This window comes from Haliaeetus albicilla, chromosome 7 (assembly GCF_947461875.1).
Source record: "Haliaeetus albicilla chromosome 7, bHalAlb1.1, whole genome shotgun sequence".
Taxonomy (NCBI): Eukaryota; Metazoa; Chordata; class Aves; order Accipitriformes; family Accipitridae; genus Haliaeetus; species Haliaeetus albicilla.
Window position 1 is genome coordinate 14,828,608 of NC_091489.1, and position 25,428 is coordinate 14,854,035.

At 38.6% G+C, this 25,428-nt stretch overlaps 1 protein-coding gene and 1 long non-coding RNA gene across 15 annotated transcripts in view; one reads left to right on the top strand and one right to left on the bottom strand.

Moving 5' to 3' along the window:
- Positions 1 to 25,428, bottom strand: part of SYNE1 (spectrin repeat containing nuclear envelope protein 1) — a 321,099-nt gene that overhangs the window by 30,335 nt on the left and 265,336 nt on the right. For 9 of the 14 annotated variants that reach the window (XM_069787028.1, XM_069787027.1, XM_069787033.1 and 6 more), the window contains 10 exons: positions 24,693 to 24,897; positions 23,289 to 23,471; positions 22,140 to 22,286; positions 20,938 to 21,092; positions 20,428 to 20,575; positions 16,595 to 16,689; positions 15,384 to 15,618; positions 14,459 to 14,653; positions 13,873 to 13,998; positions 12,784 to 13,100 (listed from right to left, as the gene is read on the bottom strand). In XM_069787028.1, the coding sequence (XP_069643129.1) occupies positions 12,861 to 13,100; positions 13,873 to 13,998; positions 14,459 to 14,653; positions 15,384 to 15,618; positions 16,595 to 16,689; positions 20,428 to 20,575; positions 20,938 to 21,092; positions 22,140 to 22,286; positions 23,289 to 23,471; positions 24,693 to 24,897 (1,729 nt within the window). In that variant the 3' untranslated portion in view covers positions 12,784 to 12,860. Of the gene's footprint in view, positions 1 to 2,903; positions 3,067 to 7,476; positions 7,610 to 10,170; positions 10,338 to 10,825; positions 11,017 to 12,783; positions 13,101 to 13,872; positions 13,999 to 14,458; positions 14,654 to 15,383; positions 15,619 to 16,594; positions 16,690 to 20,427; positions 20,576 to 20,937; positions 21,093 to 22,139; positions 22,287 to 23,288; positions 23,472 to 24,692; positions 24,898 to 25,428 lie in introns of those variants that run through there. The other 5 variants (XM_069787039.1, XM_069787032.1, XM_069787036.1 and 2 more) reach the window with 5 other exon arrangements.
- On the top strand, positions 16,619 to 24,781 carry LOC138686069 (uncharacterized). Its single transcript, XR_011325386.1, has 4 exons — positions 16,619 to 16,754; positions 20,455 to 20,600; positions 23,241 to 23,460; positions 24,651 to 24,781. It is a non-coding gene; the product is annotated as an uncharacterized lncRNA (long non-coding RNA).

The window sequence follows — 25,428 nt, forward strand, 5'->3', positions numbered from 1 at the left end:
AAAATCAGGAAGGACGGTAACAAAGCCAAGACAATATAATTCCAATAGTGACAAAGAAGTACTAATGTGACCACACCAAGAAGTGATAGATTGCCTCTAGAATACTATGTTCACTTCTGATTCAGATGAAGAAAAGAACTATTAGGACAATTAGAGGTGTGGAAGTTTATTTAGGAGAACAAGAACTTGGCAGCCTGAGGATGAGTAGAGATAAACTGCTCTTTATAATTTTGCTAGTGAAGTAAACTATAACATGCAAAGGGAAATAGTGTCAGCATATTGTGTCTATGTACATTTAAAGTCTAACTAGAGGAACTTTTCTTACAACTAGCAATATGATGTTCTGAAAATGCCTTCCAGCAGGAAATGAGATCTAAACGTAGAATCTAAAAACCTCAGCAAATTTGAAATGGAGCAAGTTCAACTTGTATCAAGCATTTTGATTTCGTTGTTTGTGATAACTGAGGTTGGACTCAGTGAAGTAATCTATTTCCTCTTCTCATCTATGAAACAGAAGGCTATTTTGTGAACATCTCCATGAGATCATCAAGTGGAAAATCACAATGTTTTCTTCCTCAGTGCTGACCCTTTCACTTGCCTGGAAAACACTCTTTCATTGTGATGTCCAAGTGCTTATTCTTCTTTCTATCCATCCTGAAATGTTATATAAGAGTGGATACTATAAACAGATACAATACTCTATGAAACACATACTCCAGACAGCTATGAGACTTGAGGTTAAGCAAGTTCAGGTAACACAATCTCCTCTCTGTTGTTTTGGAGTAGAGCAGCAGTGAGAACTCCCAGTTGGTGGTCCTGAGGATTCTTAAGGATTAAACTTTTTTTATTCACCTACAGAACCTTTCTACAAGCAAAGTCTACACCGTTTTTTCTCCATAGCCTTATATTTCTTTCCCATATTTAAAAATTTTATTAGACAACATTTAGCCTTTGGGTTAGTTCACAAAGGAACATCACTTTTATGCACTGCTGTCACCCCCACACAGCTTTTTTTTCCTTTACCAACCCAGAAGCGAACACCACTTTTTCTACATTTCAAGTGGCAGCAGATTGAGAAAGTAAACAAACAAGTAATCCTTGAAATGCAGTTTGCGACCCTAGGAAAATACTGCAGTGAAGTTACCCTACCTTCCCCAGGATATCCAGCTTCAGTTGTATCTCTAATTTCACTACAGAGACCAGCAATTTGCAAAGCTGATTCTTGGCTGAAGTAGATGCTAAGAAGTAGATAATGGAGTTACAGAAATGGGATTTGGTCCTCCTCTTTCACAGCATGATATTTTTAACGTAATTTTGTGTATGAACAACTGGTAGCAGTACGAGCAGGGAAGATAACATGACCTCAGTGGAAGATCAAACATGGAAAAGAATGTAAGATCACTAACGGAAGAATAAAGAGGGATGAAATACTTGAGAAGGTGGTCAACATACTGGCATTCTGAGATGCGGTGGATAGTGATATAGCCTCTGACTGATAAAAATACTGGTTGCCATACACAGAAGGTGGGTGGGTTTTTTTTAATTATTATTATAACCATGGCTTGCAGTGTTATCATATCAAATCATCATCAAGTTTCCAAGCATGGCATCCTCCCAGGATAAGATTCACCTCTATTTCTCCCCTTTGGAGTTCAAATTAAACCACTCACACTTCTACAGAATATCACTGCACACTGTCACTCTGTTGGGATCACCACAAGGACACAGCAGAAGACAGAAGTACACCAGTTTCTGTGCCCAGAATAAGTACCATAAGAAGTGGTTGTAACAAACTGTGGGACGCCTCCATAGGGATGCTAGTAAAAAATCTCAGGTATCTACTTTGTTGATAGCAATGTTAAGCCCTGCCCAGCACTTTATTGTCTCAGAAACACCACTCATTAGTGACGCCTGTGTGTTATAAGTTATTATCCCTATGTAAATTACATATAGAATATTAATAAATAATTCTGCACAGCCATGTAGCAAATCAGCTGGGGAGTCAGCAAAAACTCTGAGCAGGTTCTTGAGTCTCAGGCCCACACTCAGCTTAAAAGAGCAAAATGCCAGTTTGTACACATCAGAAATTAATTATCCCACAAATGTTCTGGCACTCCTCTTCCCACGCATTTCTTTCTTCTCTGCAGAAAGAACTCAGGACAGCATCTAACTCATCTCCAGTGAGGCACCAGAAAGGGTTTTTTGCCAATAAATAACTAACAGGAACACAACAGAACAACAGTCCTCCCCAGCAATATGCTTCAAGGTAAAACTGCACTGGGCAGTGAAGTGGAACAGGAAAGAGAAAATATAGTAAATCTTCTTAGGAGTAACATTAGTTGTAATGCCAAAAACTGGTTGACTTAACGTTTTTCTGCCCATTGCAGTGTTGACAAATTGGTTCTAGCACTGCATAAAGGCTTTGTGTGCTATAAACCAACCAATTTTAACTTCACATGTACAGCTCATGCATCTTTGCGTGCAAAGTGATTCTCAAACAAGTTGCAAAATAAAACTAAGTTAGAAGGGTTGCTAAAAAAGTCATTTTCAAGCATGTGCAAAATTTGCAAGGTCTAATAGGTGTCAGTTTTGCCTCTGGGAACAGACAATTCAAACAAACACAAAACACAAACCCCAAAGGAAAAACAATTGCAATAACTCGTTCCGGTTACATCTCTTGGTGCCTTACCTTTCTTGGAAAGGTCAATCAGCTCCTGGTGGATTCGATGCCAAAGCCAGCAGAAGGCTCTATAAGTGACACAGTAAGTACCACTTGCCTTGATATTTAAACACTTCTTTGCCTCATGCCCTCTCAGCATTGAGTCGGGTACAGGCAGCCCAAGGACACTCTACTTTGGTTCTCCCCATGCCATCATGCACCCGATAAGCGTGTTGTATTTTACCTGCTGTTCATTTAGCTTCCTTTGTATTTCCTCAGAGTCACAAGTTTCATAGACAATAGGTTTGGACAGCTCCGACTCAATGTGGGCAAGCCAAGATCTCAGGCTACTCATGTTTTTATCCAGCTGCTGCACTGCAACGAGGGTCTCCTTCAACTTCTTTACCCTGTAAAGAAAAAGAAACGGCAGCATAAGTACACACTGAAAGAGAATTTCCACAGCATGTGTTTCAGGAAGTTTTCAGAGAAACTTAAGTTAGATGGCAAGTTCTGTTCTGAAGTCTTCCTTTATTATGTTACAGAAGTATCTTATATGTGCAAATGGTCATGCATTCACAGGGTCCGGTTAAGAAAAATTAAGAGCTTGCTAATGCCAGACAACATTTTCAAAGCTTCTGTACCTTTACCAGTTGAGTTAAATGTTTGTTAAGAAAGGAAAACTTTTTTTTTTTTAATGAACTCATGCACACCAAAACCCCAAAACAATCTAAGTAATTTAGTTCTGTATTTGACCAACAGATGACAAAAGTTCTTAGACTACAAATAACTTATCCATTTAACCAGTACTGGTGGTGGAGTGTAGAGTGAACAAGTCTTTTTCGTTCAGGTGATTTCTAAACATTGAACTACATATGATAGAATGGTTTGGGTTGGAAGGGACCTTTAAAGCTCATCTAGTCCAACCCCCCTGCCATGGCCAGGGACATCTTCAACTAGATCAGGTTGCTCAAAGCCCCATCCAACCTGGCCTTGAATGTTTCCAGGGACAGGGCACCTACCACCTCTCTGGGCAACCTGTGCCAGCGTGATGGCTTGTCCTTGAATAAATACGTTTTAGAGAGAGAAATCCAGCTGAGAACTTAGTGAGAATTCCTGAATCCCAAGGGCTGCTTTAAGTTGTTCTTGGTCTTAATGGACTACTTCAGATTTAAATAGATGAAATTGGAATGTAACTGCATGGTGATTTCGATGTAGTATTTTTCTTGAGACCCTGACCCTGCAACAGCAATGGCCAGGAAAAATTAAATAGTAGTGTTTTGCATTTTTTTTTTTTTTATTCAAGGGAACATTAAGCTTAGAGAGTGAGGAAAATTTGATGAAACCTTCATCCTATATTTATATTTTTTACTTCAGACTGTTTCAATTGCAAAAATGTCTGTCAGTAATTCCCTCTTTGCTATCCCCATGTTACATAACATACATTAGTGGATTCTGAAATTGTTTCTAAGCTTTCTTTTTTTTTTTCCCCCCTTTATGTAGTAATACAAACAATTTTGAGTAACATTCCCTTTTATGTTTCTATTGCTATTCCACTTAAGTGTTTCAATATCAGAAAGCTTTAAGAGATGAGTGCAGCTGGCAATAGACCGACTAAACTGGGTTGAAAAATACAAGATTGCCAGATTCGTCAAACAAACAAAATGTCACCTGACTATCCTATAATTCAAACAGGGCAATTCATATTTTTTCCATAGTACTAACCAGCAAATTTATCAAGTGTTTCCATATTTAAAGCAGCAGTTGCAGCTGACCATTAAGAGTCTAATATGGCTGTCCTTTTCTTACTGAAGAGAAATGCAGAGATCTTAATGTCAACTTAAAAGTTAAATCTTTCAAATTATTGCCTCTTTCTAACCCCCTCTTTAGATCACAGATGGCCAAACTGTGGCTCTTTAGCACCAAACATGCTTAAGAACAGTATCTTCCTTGCCAGAGTCTCATGACCGACAGCTGAAGGGTTGTGATCTGAAAAAAATCTTGGTAATTAGAAAAAATCTGCGTAACCTGAAAATCTGGCTATGAAGGGACTGAAATGAACACAATCATGCTGAAAGACTGCCCCAGTCCCCATCATCAGGTTATCCTGAAACACAGCTATATGTTTAGCTTTGGAGAGGTACTAGGAGAACAACCAATGTCTGGGGGACCATCTCCTTGTCACCTATGATCGTACATACAGTGCTTTGTGGGTTTGAACCCACTGAAATTTGCTCATAGGGTGAGCAAGAAGGTTGGTTATCAGTCTTCTGGAACTCACATACAGCTTTTCTGTCTCTGATATTAATTAAGAGGAGTGAAATCATGACCATTTTCTGCTTAGATTTTCAAGGCTGGATACTGCTGATCCTTTGCAGGCACACTGGAGTAGGAAAGGGAACAACGAGTCACGTCAGCCCTATGTAGAAGTAATGTCACTCTATCATTTGCAAGCCCAAGCTGTGGACCATGCTTTTCTTGTTTGCAACTATATAGTACCCTAAACTTGGTGCAGGATTTTATTTACATTTTGCCTGCAACATTTGATAAAGGGCCTGTCATTTAGAAAGTGCCCTGTTTGCCTCAGGCAGACTGCATGGGAGTACATCCCTGCCAGAGCAAAAAACAACCCCAGCCCAAATAGAGCTATTTTCAGTCAAATGACCTAAGTTACTCAAGAGAGAAAAAGAAAAAAACCACGACATACTAAAAGAACACTCCAACTAAAACCAAAACCTACTGCTAAACCTGCCCTCCCACCAAAATGTTGCAATTCATTCCCTGCACCTAAATTCCAAAAGTTTAAAAAAAAACCAAAGAAAAAGAAAAAAAAAAAAAGAAAAGGACAACTCCCTGCCCCTCGCTACATTTACTGTTAACACTGTTCTTTTTTGTACTGAGTCTAACATAACAGGTTCATTGCCCATGGTACAAATAGAAGCAAATGAACAAGTGCTTCTTGGAGTATGCTGGGTTTACTTTTCTTGACTGAACTGCAATACGGTGTTGTGCCTTTAGCTACTCTGAAAACATCTGTGAACAAATAATAGATGTAATCCATCATGTCTAAGAGTTTTCCTTCTGAATTTTAGCAGGCAAGATGCCTATGCTCTTCACCTCACTGAATACTGTGACTGTGTACAAATAATTACATAATATGCATCCAACAGAAATATCTCTCTTTTAAAAATGTAACAGCTCAAAATCTTATCTTTCCATGCTAATGGCAGGGCCTGAAGGCTAATGAAACTAAAAACTCTGCTTAGAGACAAAGGTCAAATTATAAACCATTCAAGTATGTAGGATCCCTAGTCAACTGTAATTTTGACCTTTTGAGATTTCATTTACAAGATTATGTTTAAACAGTTAATTAGTCTAATAATCACTTCATGCTTTTGTGGCAGCACTATGCATGTTTCTGCAAGAGAATTGAGACAACTCCTCTCCCTGATAATGGAGATTCCCCATTGAAATCAAAGGTTTGGACCCATGACGTGGTTGTTTTAAAGGTTGTTTTTATATAACACACACACATCAGTCTTGCTACATTTTACAAATACTTATGACTCTCAGAAAGGAAAATACTGCAGAATTCAATTGTTTGTTTTTATGGTTTACTGATGAAAACTCGTGAAAATTTGAATGGACTTATGAAGTTTAGGTTTCCATGTTCCAATTACTGTACCTCGGTTTCCCCAAGAAAGTAAAAACTTTTAAATGTCTATTTTACATTAAGAAAAGGCAGTGGGAGAACAACTTGGAGCTGAAATTAAGCACAAATACCATTAATTCAACTAGTACTAAATTAACCAGCCTTAGATTCCACTTAAACCTAAACAGGAACAACCCTGTAAATACATAATGCATCATATAGAACTCATGGCCACTGTGTTAGTCATTTAGACAGCTGGTTACTAATATTAAACTTTAAAAGCAACATGAAAAAAGTCAGTGAGAGCATGTTAGCTAAATCTGTACAAAGCCAGTAGAAAGCAGAAAAGTTTTGTTTTGTTTTAAATGTACTTGGAACTGGAGACAAAGTTTCAGGAAACACTCTATGAAATAGTGAAAAATATTACACTATTAAAATTAGGCTTTTAAAAATCAGTTTAAAAATAATCTTTTATGATTAAAAAAGATTTATTGTCCAAAGTACAGTACTACTGAGTACCAGGACACTAGTACCGCCAGTTATACTTGCTCTTCAGATCACAGTTTCCCTTTCAAAGAGTAAATTTCTAGAACTCTGAACAACAGCAAAACCTCTGGAAAAGATAATGTGAAGAGAGAAAAAGAGAAGCTGAATAAAAAATCCAAGATGGTGTAGGCTGAGTTCAAGTATTACATGCAGTTACAAAACAGTCATTAATATGTACAGGACAGACCAGCTTCGATAAGTTAAGTCTGAAATACTTTCTTTACAGCCTCTCTCCTTCTCTGCCTTTCACTTGTAGCCATGCCCCTTTGATGACACAAACAGTGAGCAGACAAATGCAAAGTCTGCTTTCTCTCATGTGTGTACATGTTCTTGTATTTAAAAACAGCAGTAAAAACAGTCTACAGTTTCTTTCAGACAGCCAAGAGATTTTACTCGTACTTAGTCCGCATCAGTAACAAAAAATTATTCTGGGATCCACAAATAGCAGCTGTAAAACAAAGTATGCTGTTATCACTGTCAACTATTTTTAAACTGAGCAAACCCCAGTAATTTCTAGCTAAGGTAGTGATTTCTACATATCAATATTTCTATTAGTTTCCCAGCAAGCCAAGACTTCAGAAAGAACCATATAAATCAAAAGCAAACAAAAATAGCTGCCTGCCTTGTGATATCACAATTACAGTCTGGGAGATCTGAATCCACACTGCCGTCCTCCTCCATCCTCACAGCATGCAAGTCCTCTGCCACCACCATGAAATTTTCCAGCATTAAAAAGAAGAACTTCCACTCCAAAAGCCTGCAAACACTGCTTTGGGCGGGGGGAGGAAAGGGGACACACTTCTCTTTGCTGGTGAGTACTGTACAGAAAATGTTGCATGCCAAACAAATGTTAGCAGCCGTTGCTTGATAACATGAGACTGAATGGTGACAAGTGGTCATGCTTCTAAATAAAACTTGCATTCATCAACATGTGCCAGACTTGATCTCCAGGAATGTGGACCGTGAGTGCTTGGGGAGAGGATGAAAACACATACAACAAAGCCTTCTTTGCAAAGCCTGAGCAGTTGCAGCAATAGCACTGCTTCCTGGCTGTAAACATCTGTAAAGTTTTTTGCACCAGGTTGACGTATCAGAAAAATTCATCTGAAAGGATGAAAGTGTTCTAGAAGGACAGAATGAGAAGTCTCTGATGCAGAGACACAGCTACCTTTCTGTAGCTGTCTCTTCTGCAGTTACAGACCTCAGAATGGAAAGGCAAATAAAAAAGGTGGGTAAGAAAACAGATTGTGAGAAACAAAGAAAGAGGCTTTTACATGTGAATGGGGAAGTTCCATCGCACAGCATAAAATCAGACTGGATGTGTATTACCATACTATATTACTAAAGCATTTTCATACAGCACTTTCTACTCGTTCACAGCTGTAGGAAGCAAACCACTGAGAAAAATTCTCCAGGCAAGGGATGACTATAGCTTTGCAGAAAAGCACACAGGCTATAATAATTTATTAATTCTGTCAGGGATACAGAATATGAAAAGATGTATTTTATTCTCAACACCAGAACAATTAGTCTGCATTTACTAGCTGAGTGCAGCCAAAATCATGTTATATGATACATTCCAAACTCCAAAATATCCTAACAGGAACACACCCTGATATATAACAACATATTCTAAAGAGCCTCTGGAGTTTTCTAAAAATTATCTTGGGGGATGCAAACCCTTTTGTCCAGTGGGAATTAGACATCACAACAAGTACTTTGTACATACATTAATCAACAACTTGGGCTTTAACTGCTATCAGCCTAAGCTACAGCTAAACTAGCAAGATTTCCCCAACCGAGCATCAAACATCTCCACCATTTACTTCCCAACTTCAGCAATGCAACATTCAAACTTTGCAGGGTTTTTTTTTTCCACTTCAGTAAGTACTAGAATGGAAAGTATTATATGTTTAATTGCATACTATAATACTGAGCACGCTAGTTAAGAAGGCTAAGTTGAAATAAATAAATAAAATAAATACTGGAAATAAAAAGTAAATAAATATTTTACATAATTTTGTTTGGAACTAGGATTTGACACCCTGCTTCTTGATAACAGAATGAGAAAGTTTAAGCGTGTAACATTGCAGTTTGTATCTCCCCACCTCAAGAATGATACAGAATCCTGAACCCTTACCTGTCCCTATAGAGGGCCCTAAACTCTAATACTGAACAGACAATACAGATCTTCTAAAGATATGTTTTGCAGTTTCTGAATGCACTTTTCACTAGAAACTTCCTGAAGGTATTATTTGAACATTTGTCTGAGCAGGTGTTTCAAAAGACAAACACAAAAATGCAGCAAATATACTTTATATTCAACAACTGGTGATGTATCACATCCTCTGAAACCAGCAGGCTCCTCAACCGTAATGCACCACTTCCTGATTTAATTGGTCTGTAAGAAATATACAGTGTTCATTACTTTAAAGTGAACCACTATAAAAGGAGCTGGAGCCATCAGAGTGCTTCTGCTTGCATAAAATTTACTGCTTCCGTGTTTACAGATTTCAGAATAGGAATGCAGTAAAACCATATGAAAAATGAATGGATGAATAAAGACGAAACTAAACAAAGCCTTTTGCTACTAACAGGACTAAAGTATTACTAATTCATATGTCCTTGCATCACAGAACTGTAAAACATAAAGCATATGTACATTTTATGAAGTGCAAAATTGTGACAAAATTATTGTCAGCAATGGGAGGGAGCATGTAGCATGACTCAACAGAAAGTATTGGAACAAATAAACCAGTTTCTTCATATTTCAAACAACAATCCTGTATTTCTTTAAGTTATGAAAATTGCTGGCATATTTTTGACCTTGAGTAAAAAGAATCTTTAATCCCAATGGGCATACATCTAACTGCAGTTACTCTTCGTCAGTGAAAAAATAATCAGGCAGGAAAATCTAAGACTTAGTTTTGGAACTGCTCTTCTCAAAATCCAAAACTATAAATGCACTCTTTTGATTCCTCTGCTAAGAATTTTTTAGAAAAACTACATTTTCACCCAGTTTTAAGCACTCATTTGAAGCAAAACGGTACTGGAGCAAGTCTCAATAAATCTGACTGCAACTGATCTATGTCGTTCTAGCAGACAATGTTTTGAATTGACTCTTCTTGAAGAAATGATGTCAGGTACTGTAAAGTAAAACAGGAAGTTGAATTTCACAGAAATGTGTTGATGGTTAAGAATAAACTCATTTCACAGTTAATGCTGAAAAGGCAGACAATAACAAGATTTTAAATTCATGACAATCAGCATATTAATCTGTCCCATGTAGCACTTAGAAACAAAACAACTGTTTTACCTGGCTGCAATAAGATCTAGAAGATGTTGCCACCTGTCATTAATCTTGCCGAGTTTGTACTCAATCTCTGATGCCTTACTCTCATGGCTGGCTTTAGCAAGTCGCTCTCCCATTTGCTGGAGCTGGATTTTGTTCTTCTGGGCTACAGCAATTTCCTCTTGATAATCCTGGATAATAAAGAGCAATCAGAAGTCGGGGTACTTATTTTGAATACACTCTGCTCTGCACTACTACAGCAACCATACAAAAATACAAGCGAATGTTCTTCTTTGGTGATTGGTACAGTGGAGAGACAACCTCTTAAATATTAGAGGTATAACCACGAACAACTTTATCAGAAGAATAGAAAAAAAAAAAAACCAAACCCGAAACAAAACACAATGCCTTCTAAAATTGTAGCTGCTCTAGTTAAACTCATCACAGGCAATTCTGATTGGATATTTAGTAAAGCATTCAGATGCCTTTGACTTTGCATTCACTTAATTTTCTAGTATCCTGGGAGGTCCTACCTCAGGAAAGACAGGAAAATGCTGCATTGCAAGAGAACATAAACCACACAAAACCTCCATTTCAGCTAATTCAGTATCCTCTTTGCAACACAAAACAAGTAAGCAGTTAAAGAACAGTATGTAAGTGTACATGCCCTGCACTATACCTTTTTAAGTTTCTCAATCATTTCTTCTATGAGGATGTCGCCATTTTGAGAAACTTTACTTTCCATTTGTGTCAGCCACTCACAGAGCTCCTTGTTCTTCTCACTGAAGACAGCCCACTCATTCAGTCTCTCACTAACTTGTTGTCGACGTGAGGACACCTTAAAACATTTGCGGAGAGTAAATAAAAACATAATAGTAGACGTATTTAAGAGATGCTTGAAACACTTTGTGTCTTGATGTAAACTCCTCTGGCCCTGCAAAAGTGCTCCAGCCACTCACTTGCCATTGAAACAAACTGGAGTTGTACTGCAAAAACTGTGTGTGACTCTCTGTGAGTTTAGAGGTAAGCATTAATCTCAGGTTTCCTGTTAGCTACATCCTATGCATAGACAGAGGCATCCAAGCGTTATGCTCAGTAGCCTGTCAATATCTTGTTTTATAATGCCTCTAACCCAAAAGTTTCATTAGAAGATAAAAAATAAATTTTATTACAATTTTTGCTTACTTATAAAATGTTATAAAGTATATTAATAGTTTCTTTTTAGTCTAAGAGATTAAATAAAAAAGGAAGATATAAATGCTTGACCAAAGCAAAAAAATAGATACATACATAGCATAGGCCAAACTCCAAAAGACTGTAATTTGTTCATGAGTGTGATTTGTAAGTAGAAAACTAAATCAAAGATACAGTAAATTTTGCATAAACAATTTTCTACATGAGTCCCGGTACACTCATTTCATAGACAACTCTTTCTCCTGAATAGGCATGACACCTTGAGAGATTCCAAAGGACTGAGGTGTGCCCTGACAAGAAAGAATAGGCATAAAACATCAAGCAGGCAAATGCTGTAGTTCATACAGGAGGAATGAAAACATTGCTACGTTTAAGAAATTGCTATAGCAGTGGTACCATCTCAGACTATGAATAGTAATAGACAAAGAAGGACATTGAAATCAAAATAGCAGCAGAGGGTGAGCAGCAAAGTCATCTCTCCAGTTTCAGACCTTTGTACAACTACTTACTTCCTCCCCATTGTAATCTGCGTTGTTTCTGACTTTATATCAGCATTTCAGCTGAGAAGATGAAGACTGCATCTGCTTTTTCATAAACAGAAGTGATGTGTTCTTTAACTACCTTGTTAGGTTTAACAGGGGCATACACATGATCTCACATTTCCTTTTTGCGGTTCTAAACTTGATGGCAGCTTTCAGGAAATAAGCAACAGTTGAACAAAGTGTTGCACTAGGTTACATCCTGAAACATTCAGTATGCACAAAACTAAGACAAAACTTCTTTACTTGGCTCCCTCCTTTACCATAAACATACATGCAGTGACTACACTGTAGTTTAGATGTATCTACATTGGCTCATTCAAATGCAACTAACTCATAATGAGTTCTGTGCTGTTAACTGTGAAGCATTTTTCCTACTTTGGGTATGCTTTTGAAGCCTTCACAGGTAAATTACACGAGGTAACCATTTCAAAGTTAGTCCCAGTATATCTGGACTGCAATCTCTGATGAACCACAGAAATAACATTAAGATAATCTGAAAAGCTGGGTGAGGGAGACCCCACTACCTGGATTTCTAAGTGCAAAATGGAGGCTAGAAACACACTAATAGCATGATGCACCCAAAAAATCAAACAGTACTCGTCAGCTCATTTCGCAGCCAAGCAAGTCACCATCAGACTAAGAGAAATGCAGACACCAATGTCTGAAGAATCAGAAGCTATCAGCAGAACTGAGGGTACAATACAGTAATGTTGAGCGGGGAGGAGACATCCTTTCTGAGCGCAGCTCCTCCACCAAAGCACAGTAAACTGTATTACTTTTGTGTTTTCCCCAGCCAGCCACAGCCCCACAGCACACACACTGTAACTTTTTTGTTGTTTTTTCAAGGCTGCTTAAATATGACCTCATGGCCATGACAAAGTTCTAGAAACACTAGCAGAAGGAAGCATTTCAACGGATGTTTTTCCTGATTCAGCAAGAGTTCAGGTCTGAATCTGAGTGTGCCTACATGCATCTTTTCTAAAAGCTGCCACTTGCACTCAGTTTTTCTCCCAACACTTCAGTAGCCTGCATAGTCACACCAGCGCTCAGTACTCTACTTGCCTGGTGGCACAGCTCCTCCCACTGTCTGTGCAGAAGCTCTATGCGCTCACTGAGGATTGAGATATCATCTGCACTGATATATATAGACAGGGTGTCCTTCAGCAGAGAGAGGTGTGCGAGGTCATCTGTCCATCCTTCAACAGCATTCTCTAACTCCTTAAAAGAAGTGCACAAGGAAAAAGGACCAGTTTACTGACAAATAAAAATTTGAATGCGTTGATGAAGCATGAAGACAAGCATTGTCATCCCACTGAATTAAAGTCATATCTGAGCAGACCCACCATTTCAAGTGGACTGTTTCAGCCCCGTTTAAAAGAAAAAAGAAAACACCAACCCCATATGTACTGGTATTTTCAGGGTTATGAGAGGTAACTCCCCAACAGAGAATGATACGTCAGTCTTGTAATAAGTAGTCACAAACTAATATACTACTCAAATCTCTCCAAAGTTCAAAGGTATTTGAGAATTCCAAGTATTGCTTTGGACTTCTCTGTATTGAAAATATTTTCAAGTTGTAATCCATTTCTAAACTGCAAAGAATATAGCACAAAAGTGTTATCTAAGATCCCCCACAGTAATCTCACCTCAAATAAAAAGCACTAAACCAACAGTTTCGATACCATGAGTTTAAATTTGAAGTTAGAATTTCTATAATTAAAACACACCACTATTTAGTGCTTCTACAGTACTTTTCAGATCCTGTTCTGATCTCACTTTGTTCAGATCTATATTTACCCTGCAGGATTTGCATTATAGTGAGATCACTCAGGTATTATGCTGTCCAAATGTTACATGGATAGTTTCTTGTCACAGGGATGGCCAACCGGTTTGCACAGTCAGTAACGTGAAGCCTATTAACAGTGGAAGAGGTTACTGCACAAAGGCAGGTGAAGATGATAGAAGAGTCAACAGAGAACAAGTGCTTTACCTTGCAACGAATCTGCTCAGCATGCAACTCATCATGGTGTTCTGGCAAAGGCTGAGAAAGATTTTTTTTGAATGATCTTAGCTTTTCCAGGGAGTCTCCTATGCCCTTTTCGGATTTTTCCCAGTCCTGAAGGCAGAATGTTTATTAGACTTCAATTCAGATCTGGATTATACTTATGTCAGTTGATTTGCCTAACTAACCACTAAACAGTGAAAACTTTTTCATAATAATAACATGCCCTGAAATCCCCCTCTAAATAATACTCATAGCCTCAGAGCTCGAGTCATGTGTACAACTGTGTCAAATTTTTTATGTGTAGGTCTCTGCTACTAGAAATACAAAAGCCAAAGCTTCATGTTATTACTATGTTGTCTAGATCCAGCTCCATCCTTTCAGAAAGCGTCTCCCTGCCAAAATTATTTTCCCGTTCCTTTCTTTAATGCCTGTATTAAACACGCCACTGTTCTCTGACAAAAGCTCAATTCAGGTGCATTAATCTCCAGAAAAAAAAAAAGTGGTTGGGGATACTGCAAACTCAGGTCAGATTGAAGTACCTGCAGAAGTACAGAAGAAATCACACACTTACTTTCAGTAGTAAAGCAAGCTCTTTCTTTTGTTGCTCCAGTTGGGTGCTAACTATCTTCCAGCGCTCCTGAATTTCAGTAAGCTCTGTCTGGAGGGCTGCCTCAGCTCCACTGTCAGCAGAGAGCAGCAGTTGCTTCCCAGCTTCCACAGTGAGGATATAACTCCCTTGCTGCCTTAGGAGAACTTTTTCTTTAAGCTGAAAATATTAACAGTTTTCTGTCAGCTTTGTCTTTTTAGTTACAATTAGCAATTCAGTATAATTCATTCTTAAGCCCATACTTTAATTGATTGCATACCTTGGCCTAAGCATGAGCTACTGCCCAAATGCTTTATCCTAACATTTTCACAATTGTTTACTGCAGCAGACCATTAGAAAATTTCTCCAAGGAAATAGAGACATGAAAGACTTCTTTCTCCTCATATATAGCAGCATCTCAATTGCTCTTAAAGAGAAATATTTCCTCTAGAGCCTACTATGTTTATAAGCTTTATTATTATATGTATCTTCCAGCCAAAAATCTTGAAGACACCAAGCTGCTAGATACTGTTAAGCTCACATGAAGATGGACACTCAAGGTATCTTTCTTTATTAGCTAGAATGCATTCCTCAAACAGAAAATCGTTGTTTTTTTCAAGACAGTTTCAGTGTGATGTTAGCTACAAAGCAAAAATAGAAGCAAACAAGGCTCAAGAGAGAGGGCCCAGTAAGTTCTCCGCTGCGTGTTCTTTATGAACTCCAACTTCGTTTCCACCACACTGCTGCTTCTGAGGCTATGCCAGTTCCAAAGAAGAACTAACATCCAGTATTGCTTTCTGCAAAGCAGATAGTCTGAATCCAATACATTTTTAAAGAATGTTTTGAATGATGAAGGCTATAAAAAAGGTGGGGATTTTTTTTTCTCTTTCTTCAAACACACTGGACATACCTGCACTTCATCCAGTAGTGCTCTGGCTTGCTGCAATGGGATAGGAGCATTGCCCAGCCCACTCACTGCCTGAAAGGATATTTCCACCAGCCACTTGCGCAGCTTCTCTGCCATCTCCCTGTAGCGTTGCCACTGGTGAATCTGGCTGTCAATGATCCCCCTCCTCTGCTGTGCCCGGCGAATTACTCCTTGCCATTGATTACTTAGAAGAGTCAGCTTCAGATTAAATTCATCCCTATTATAAATAGATAAATAAGTAAAATACATAGTAACCTTCACACTTTGATTTATTTGTTTAACAAAATAAACTGAAGGGAAAGGGAAGATGCTTTCTGGCTGTCATTTACGAAACACTAGGAGAAAAGCACTGAAGTCTCATGATAGCTGACTAAGGATGAGACCTTCACACTTCATGTACTGGCAGAATCAAAGGGCTCCAATTATTGAGACCTTAAAACCCCCAAACCTTTAACACACAAAACTCTTCTACCTTCTCCCCAGAAATATACAAAGAAAACCCACAAGTTTTGCCAGTTTGGATTAGTCAAATTCATGGTAAATCATGGAGATTTCACAGTTCACCCCCAGATAGCATTAACGAAATTCTCACATCCCAATATAGAGTTCATCTTAGGACCATGATACCCATAGCAAAGTCAATGCATATGCACAAGTGTGAAGCCATTGGTGTTTCACTGATTCTCATTCATTTGATGACAAGCATTTAAAATAAAATCTCAGACAGCAATGAATTCCTATTCCATCCCATTTAGGTTGCAGGTGTTCTTAAATGGTAGTAGGGAATCCTCTTGGTAGAGGCAAATCACCAGCTGGCATAAATCAAGTGTAACTCACTAAATATGTTACTGCAGGCTCCTTTGGTGAAAGTGACATTTTGAAAGTACATCAAAATAGACATATACGTAACATGCTTGACAATCCAAGACAAATCTTTGTCAGAGAAGCAGCCTCAAGGCTGTTGTATTCCCAAATGCATTCACACATTCACATACCCCATAGCATCCTAAAGAACACTGTCTTATTTAAGAACTGGCTAATTAATAACTTAACCACAGTGATAGTAACTCCTGCCTCAGAAGAGCATGATCTGAACACTGACATCTGCTACTTTCTCTGTTCAGAAGTCCCCCACTAGTCTAAGTATTACTTCACATAACCACCAGCAGCAGCAACAACACAGGAATGTCTACCTGTCATCCACCTGTCCTTGTTCTAGGAGGTGCTGCCCATCAGAGATAATCGAATGCAAAATCTGCTGGCGGCTGAACATCTCTGCCTGGAATAGCTGTTGTACAGGAGACAAGGATGTTAAAACAAGATCTTACGTTTTAATTCTATCTGTATGCACTGGTAAAAATGAATTTTTGCGTATTTAATCTCATTTCAAATTAATCCAATGGGAATTTTTTCATGAACTTAAATAGAAACACATTTAAAAATCTCATTGTGGAGCTACTTCCTGCTGCTAGTGATTATTATTAGTTTCTTGAGATTTAAAAAAAAAAGAAAAACTATTAAAAAGCTAAATAATATGAATAGGAGCTAGGTTTTATGTTTCTGAGTACAATTGTGTGACTGGCACTATAATTTACAGCAAAATCCAGATAGGGTATTTATTGCATGGACAGAAAGGTCACTGTTTATTTTCTGACATGTTTAAGAATATTATAGTCCTTTGCCTTGTTAAATTGAACTTATGCATAGATTGTGTGATACACAACTTTTAATACAATTTTACACTGCCAATAGAACTTTAAAAGAAATGGTCAGCCATGTGTAGGAGCTAGAAATTAATTCTCCACTTCCAGTTTTTCCGATTTATTTTCCAATTTTCCCCATCAGTCACAATAAACTTTCACAATACTTTTAAAACTCCCTTATTACTTAAATATTAAAGACAAAAAATTACCCAAGTACTACTTAAGCAAAGATGACTTAAATATATCCTACTTCAATTTATTTTTAAAATCATCTTTTCATTTAGTAATGGACCACGTCTCTAGATGAAGCTGTTCAGGAATATTCTTATGTTGATGAAAATACATCCAGGCATCAGCTCAGGACTGGACCCACTCCATGTTCAAAAAGTTTTCAGAGAGATTAAAAGAGAAAGTATACTGGTACGAAGCTTGAGATTTTGGGTGCTTTTTCTTTTGCTAGTGATGGCGTTTGCAGTTGATAGAAGTTCACCCTTGCCTGAACTGAGAGCCACTATTCCCCAAATCTGGATTACACCCCTGCTATATGGCTTCCCACGAGCTCAAATTGTGATGTATCAATTCCCGCATCTGCAACTGCCAGCAAAATACCCACTGGCACCTGCACAGTTAAATCTCTCAAGCACATTATATGTACCTTACGACTTCTAGGTGATGACTAATTTTTTAAAATCAGATTTTGCCTCTCTGAATCACTGAGTTAATTTTGAAAATGTTACCCAGGTCATAAATTTTCACATAGAAAGGAACCGTGTTGTCTAATTTCCTTGCAGAAGTATTTGATAGTGTTGTTTGAATACCTAGGCTCTTATGAATGACTGAGCCTGAACCAGAGGGAAACTAATTGCTCTATTATCTCATGAACAAAACCACAACACTGTAGGGTTGGGAATTTCAGAAAGCTGACCAAGAAAGCAGAAATTTTACTTCCTGTCACATCTACTTCTGTCAAGTTAGGGGGGCATGGGTGAAGCACAGGAGGCAAACCAGCATTGTTGACAGATTGAGAGTAAACAGTACTCAACTGGTTAAAAAAACCCACCGAAACCCAACAAAACCAACCCCGCCAAAAGTGATGATTTTAATATTTTTTTTAAGAGGACAGGTGAAACAAAAGTTTATCAAGCATGAGGAACTCTGCTTAGAGTGGAGGTGTTCAAGCCCTACCCCAAAGCAGAGACATTTCTGTCAAATTCCCCTGGCTCCCCGCACGTACACTGTCTCTGTACACAAGAGGAATACTCTGTTATGTGGGACCACTTGCATCCCCAATTTCTTCTCATAGGTAGATCACTATGAATCGCAGAAATAGGAATTCAAAGGAGGAGGAAAGGAGGGCACATGTTGGAATGCACAATACCAGCACACTGGAAAAAAATTCAGTAATTGAGTTGGCAAGGAACTTCCCCTTCCCCTGCCAGCACTTTCTCAAATGCTTGTCTTGGTGCATTCCCACTGCACAGGAGTCCCAAGCAATGTACCAGGCTTGCAAGTGGATATCTGGAGAATTGCACAAGAACGACTGCAAGATCTTCCTGACAGACTGATGCAGATGCCAGTGTTAGTGCATGATATCTGAAAAAGCTATCACCTCCGTGTTGCTGGTTTGTAAAATTTCGCTGGGAAGTTATTTCTAAATAAGGCCACTGAGGTAGCTAGCGTCCTCTTTGAATAAACACCAGCAAAATTATGAGTCAGCACTGGAAAGCTGGTAACAGAGCTGGCGGCATTTCAATATCCATTCTGGGAATGCATGTGGAAACAGAATATTTTCTCATTATCTTCAAAAATACAAAGCCAAACAATCTGGAAATTCATCTCAAGAAGTTTAGATTTGACCCTTTCATCTGCGAGGAGTGGAAAGAAAATTCTTCATAGGTATCAGGAAGCACTGCAAAGAACATTGAGTACTGAATACGTATAGATTATATAAAATGCCAGAAAGCTTTAGGTAAAAAAAAGATATAGTTTACAACATTTAGAAAATCAGGTATTAGTTGTCTAAATTCTGAGAGATGACTTCATAGCTGTAATAAAAAGAGCTTCAACAGAGTGCCTGAGTAATACTCATCTGAGCTAACTGCTCAGACCAAGGTTTCAGGAGAGAATTAAGCTGAGATCTCATGACAAGTGAATTCAAGAAGATTGCCGTTAACCCCTTTCAAAAAATTGTATCTATGACTGGATGCAACAACAGTAGGAAATTATCCATTTAGTAATGATTTCTGGACATTCAAATCTCAAAGACCTGAGATGTCTCAACTTACAAAGACACTGTCCAGTTAATGCTGGCAGCACCAAGAGGAGATGAAATGGATGACATTTGTAAAGGCAAAGACAGTTAAGTGGTAAAGCAAATGTATGCTAAAGCAAGTAAAATCAGTTGTGATTACATTCTGCTGTCAGACATTCATCCAAACACTGTGCTGTGAGATATAAGGCAAGAGCAGGGGGAAGACATGACTTTCCCTATGATCTGGCCTGAATCTCTGGGTAGGTCAGCTGAAAAAGTTGTGGGAACTGAAACTACTGTGGCCACATGGGAGCTTTGGTATGAAAATTGACTTGTCTTACTTGATCTTTACCAGGATTCTTGGCAATAACAATATGGGTGGAGAAAAAATGTGCAACACTTGACTTCACTGAAGAATCATAAAGGCATCCTCTAGTAAAAACTCTGAATCAGTTTTTCCCTGCACCAAAAGCTGGGCTATTTCTTGATTTGTTACAGACAAATGACTCCAGCATACAGCAAAGATCAAATCAGTTTGTTCTCCAAGGAAATGTTACCAAATGGAGGTCCCATGATGAGTTATATAACTCAGTATTTGACAGAAGAGTCTTCCTTTAACATGCTCTTCAGATGCTGTATATGTTGGCAATTTAATAACAAACAAACAAACAAAATCAGAATAAACTGAAAAAACAGAGATTTTGTCCAGTTAGGACTGAAGACAAAGGCCAAACTGCATGAGAATAGTTAGGTTCTACAGGAAGACCAATAAAACCTTTGATTTCCTTGGTACAAACCAATCTGAAGTAGACTAAATTCAGGACACAAGCAGTCATAAGCGTACTGATACATTATACACAAATGCAGACAGATACTCAAGTCCTCCCCCAAACTGGGTGTTACTGACGTATTTGCATGCTTCTGTTTTTAAGTTAAGATATCTTCAGATGGTGCACGCAAATGTAATTCAATTCAAGGCATATTATTTTATTACTCCACAAAAGAATGTGCATTCCATTTATGTATAAACAGTATGTGTTGTAAGTATGTATAAATACACATGATGACTTGCCTCATGTGCCCTCTGTTGCTCTAAAAGGCTCTGGTAATTTCCTGAAATCTCTGCCGCCAGCTTCTGCTCAGTCTGAACTAATAAATCCATCCAAGTCTCACATTTCTCCAAGAAGGTCTGCTGCTGCAGCAAGAAAGACTGCAGCTTACTGAAAGAAAGACAGATGCATTCAGGTAAGGTCTCCTCCTCTCACACACAGCGTTAAGAGTCTTGCAATAACTTTCCAGCAGAATTCCAAAACAGATGGTAACACTTTTCCCACTCAGCTGCCTCATTCAATTTGTTTAGTCAATATTTTGAAAAGTGGCAGTCTTCCTCATTTCAAATTCTGTTCATGTGAGGCAAACCCAACATCTCAACTCACTGGCTTCTCTCTTACTTATAAGTACACCAAAGAAAAGGGGCTTTGGTTAATGAAATATCTAAAATGTTTTTTATATTCTGTAAAAGGTATACTTTCTAGCTCTTGTAATCTAAGAAAACTATAAAACAATCTTAAACTATCCCCACCTGAATCTCTCTGTAGTCTGAGATGAGATCAGAGACCAATGTCTGTTCAGGTTCTGCATCCTTTTGATTTCTTTATCATTCAGAGGAAGCCTGTAACCCAGCTCATTAAGACGGTCCAAATCCGGGGCCATGCTGCTGAACTTCAACATCTGACTCTGCAACAAACAATAACAGTGATAACTAGGAAGTTCAGTAATTACACTATTACAGACTGCAAAATTATGAACTAGCACTCAGTTAAATTGGGAACGGTCTTGGTTGCCACCAAGTGGCAAGCAATCCCTATGCCAGGGAAAACTGCATTTCATTTTCAGCCTCTGGTCCCAGAGCAGGAGAAGATTTATGCTCATGTTTAAACGCGCACAGAGAAGTAAACTCAAATTGCACTGAAGTGTTTTGCTGAATCGGGGATTTACCACTCAGAGCTGCAAAAGTAGGCTAGTGTTTGAAACTATATGTATATATTGTCAGAAAAGTGAGCCTTTTTCCTTGTTTCTTAGCCTGAATGTTAGGCTGGCACATTCCCATTGAACTTATTCAACTTTTTATTTTTATTTTTTTTGTTTTGCAGTACAGAAATATCCAATTCACTACGTTAGGAAAATGTCCTGGGTTTTAGTATGCCCAAAGTGTAATTATGTGTATAATTAATCCTGATAGAAAAATAATTGAAGATTAAAATGACAAAAACAGCCCAGATGGCAAAGTTAATCAACTTCCTGTCAGGACCTCTGAAAGAAGAGGGGAAAAAAAGCCCTCACAAAAAGAAAGAGTGAAAGAGCTCAAATGGAGATCACACAGTACACAGTATGAATGTTTCTTCAGTATATCAGGATACCCAAAATGAATAGATGACTTCATCCCTAAACTAAATACCACTGAGACACGAATTGCATAAATTCAAAAAAAGTCAAGAGGAAACAAGATGAAGGAAATCTCCAAAAACTGCTAAAATTTCCATTCCCATTTTGATTTGATTTCTAAACAGTTTGGCTTTCCTTTTCTTCTTTATTCAGGGGCAAAGTAACATGGACAATCACTCCTTGACAGCCATCAAACTTCTAAATTCTCACTCTTACACTTTGCATGAGTGACAGTTCTTTAACATGTACAGAATGCATGTACGATATTTGTGCATACCCTGTATTACAAATAACAAGGCCAACAGAAAAAATTCAACACTTTCTGTGTTTATTAGTCACCTTGAGTTCCTCCATTCTACTCTGTATTGCTGAGAGATCAGATGAGTGACTGGGATCCTGTCCTTTCAATATTTCTTCTGCTTCTGTTATCCAGGCCTCAAGGACTTGCAGGCTCTTGGCAAAGGTTTGATAGTCCAGCACTCCAGCCTTGAATAGAAACCCACAGTTTAAGAACTTCGGCCCATAGCATCCATATTGGTGTTACACTCCTGGTTATTCTCATTAGAGATCTGCAAACAGCCGTACAGGCTAGGAGCAAGTGTAACTGCTGCTTTGCTCACAGACTGTGGAATTATTGCAGTTTTTTTTTTAGGTTAGAACAGAGGATTTTTGATCATAGCAAAAACGCAACACTTCAACAAAATATCTCCTTGCCTTGAAATAGATAACCTTCTCTACCTTTCTTTTATGAAACTAATTCCTCTGTTTAATTTATTGTCAGCAGAGAGAACCACTAGTTGCTATTATTGCAATTTTAAATTAAAAACTCCTCTTACGTTTTGTCTCCTTAGAGCACAGTGATGTTATAAGCACATTCTAGACAATGCTGGATTTCTTGGGTAAATCCTCTTGCCACCCAAACAGAACCCACTAACTTTGTTGCTTTCTCACCATATACTTTCCTATGGAACACATTCTGCCACTTTGTTGCTCTTTAGTACCTGGTTACACAAGCAATTAGCATCATCTACTGAACAGGGTTTGACACAGACGGTAGGTGTCAGCCTGGTCACTAACATTAATAGGCACTGTAAAAATCAATTCTACACAATTATTCAGAACCTCTCATTTGTTTTACTGCTAAAGAACTAGCTGGGAAGAGAGGTTGTCTTCTGGGGAGCAGTAGCTGTGGATCCAGCTGTTAGCACTATTGCTGTCTGAAGAAAGCATGGTGCCCTTGGCATTCCAGATAGACGCTTTCCTCCATGAGGTTTGCTATCCTTTCCCCAGAATTTGGACCTTCTTAGAAGGTCTCTATGCTGGACTTGAGTGTATTTTCTAATCTCAGTTTTGGCTTGCAGGGAAGTCTAGGAAATGCTGACGAACAGGTAACACCACCCTCTTTTCCCAGGCAGTTTTAGGTAATTTATGTGTTTTCAGGTACCACAGGATGATCAGATTCAAGGACTGAAAACATTCTCTATACACCTGAAGTACAGCCTGTTGCTTGCGGAGAGCCTGTTCCAGGGTTGACAGATTCTGGTTCAGAGAAAGGTGATCAGACTGTATGGCAGCTGCGGCTGAAGCCTCCACCTGGCTTTTTAGCTCTTCTCCCAGTTCTTGAAGAACAACCAGTGACTCCTGTGCTGTCTTCAAATCTGTGAGTACATCCTGTGGCAACACATTGAATAAAGATATGAATAGTTAACCTGACACTCTACTGATGTCATCCTCCCCTGATTTAAAGGAAGAATGAAATGACCGAACTCCACCACTGTATGAAAAACTTACATTTACTACTGTATTTCAATGCCAAAGTATCCACTCACACTGTATGAAAAGGAAATAATGAGCAGAATAAAAAAAATGTGTCAAAGTACCTGTGCACAGAGGAACAGAAAAGTGGCGACTGCTCAGCTACCTCTGAGCAAGCCTGAGTTAATGATGAGGCAATACTTGTTGAAACAAACGTTTTGAATCTACTGACACGCTGGTCCTAAGCAGTGGTAGCCCTCACTGTAGGTCAATTCAGGTCTGACGAGACCTCCGTTTTTTTCCTGCTATGAATTACCAGAAGGGATGAAAAAATAACTTTTGTAAATGGCCTAACATAATGGTTAAAGAATGGGACATCAGGAAATGAAGAAATTATTTGAACTGAACAATTTGAATTGCCAATCCAGATGACTATGGCAGCAAATGCTCAAAAAGCTCATTAATGTATTAATTTTTCTCCTTGCAATTGTTTTGCTTACACTAAGACAATTAACGTTTTATGTCAATGACACTTAACATTAACTTAAGCTCCAAAGAAGCAAAATGTAACCACAGATAGGAGATAAACTATCCTGCTGCCTTGAGATACAGTCTTGAAAAAGGAAGAATCTCAAAGTTTCAGAGTGAATGGTGTCCTTCCATAAGGAAGGATAAAGACATCCCCAGAACATACACAGTCTCTTTTCATTCAGAATTGAACAGCCTTGACTGGTGGGAATATAGTCAAAGGACCTTGTGTTCCTTTCTATTATAAGGAACTCAATAGATTTGGTAGAGATATTTTCCCAAGCAAGAATCCCTTTGATAAGCAGGGACTTAAGAATGAATCAACTTATATAAATTATCCACCTTCTCCAGGGAGATGACTTCAGATACAAGCTTCTGAAACAACGCCACAACAAGTAATGGAGGGATCACAGGAACAGTATGAGAAACTCATGAGATCTGGGTAGCAGACATAAAGCTGTCTCTCCTGTGCCTGAGATGCATCACTAAAAAGAAATGTGTTTGTACGCAAGTTTCCAATAGACCAAGTATAGAGTTTAGTAATGGAGAGCCTCTTGTGATTTTTAGCGCACAGAGCCGTGAAAAACTGCAAAGCTTAACTGAACATACATTGCAGTCCTGAATCCAAGTAGTAACTTCATCATCAGCAAAGTCTTTGTTGGTGGCAGTCTTCAGGAGCTCATTGGCCTGGTCTTCCCGCTGACGGACAGTGGAAGAGCATTGCTGGTAACAGTCCTTGTACCTCTGCCACAGCTGGAGGAGGCCCTTACTGGCACGCAGCCGCTCTGCAATCTCCTGCAGAAGGTTGTTCCACCTGGTGAAGAGATTGGAGGAATGATCGAAGCCTTGGAGTCCACAAGAACTATCCCTGCCCTTCTTCCTCTCTGCCATTTCCCATGGTCTTTTGGCTTTTAAGAAATTTGGTCATAATCAAGATTCAGACATCTGGGGAAAAAACCAAGGAATCCAAGACATATGCTGACAGGCTGTTCTGACCTGTCACAGCAGGTCTGATCTGTGATACATCCTGGATGCTGTATATTAATGCTTGAGGTCAGAGCTGGAGTGCACCTTGTGGAGTGAACCTCCTGCTATTTCCACTTAGCACACTTTGGTTCACTGCACAGAGCATCCATGACTGATGATGAACTACCAGTATGAGATTCCTGCAAGGGCCTAAGAGGTCCAAACCAGGTGTAAACAAGAAACCATTTCTTCTGCTGTAATTTCCTCCCAAACCCTGACAGAATATTTGAAGTCATAAAGCTCTGCATAACTCCCTTCTAAAATCTCCCAGACCTATTAAAACTCCTTATATTTTTATTATCCAAATAAATATCTAACT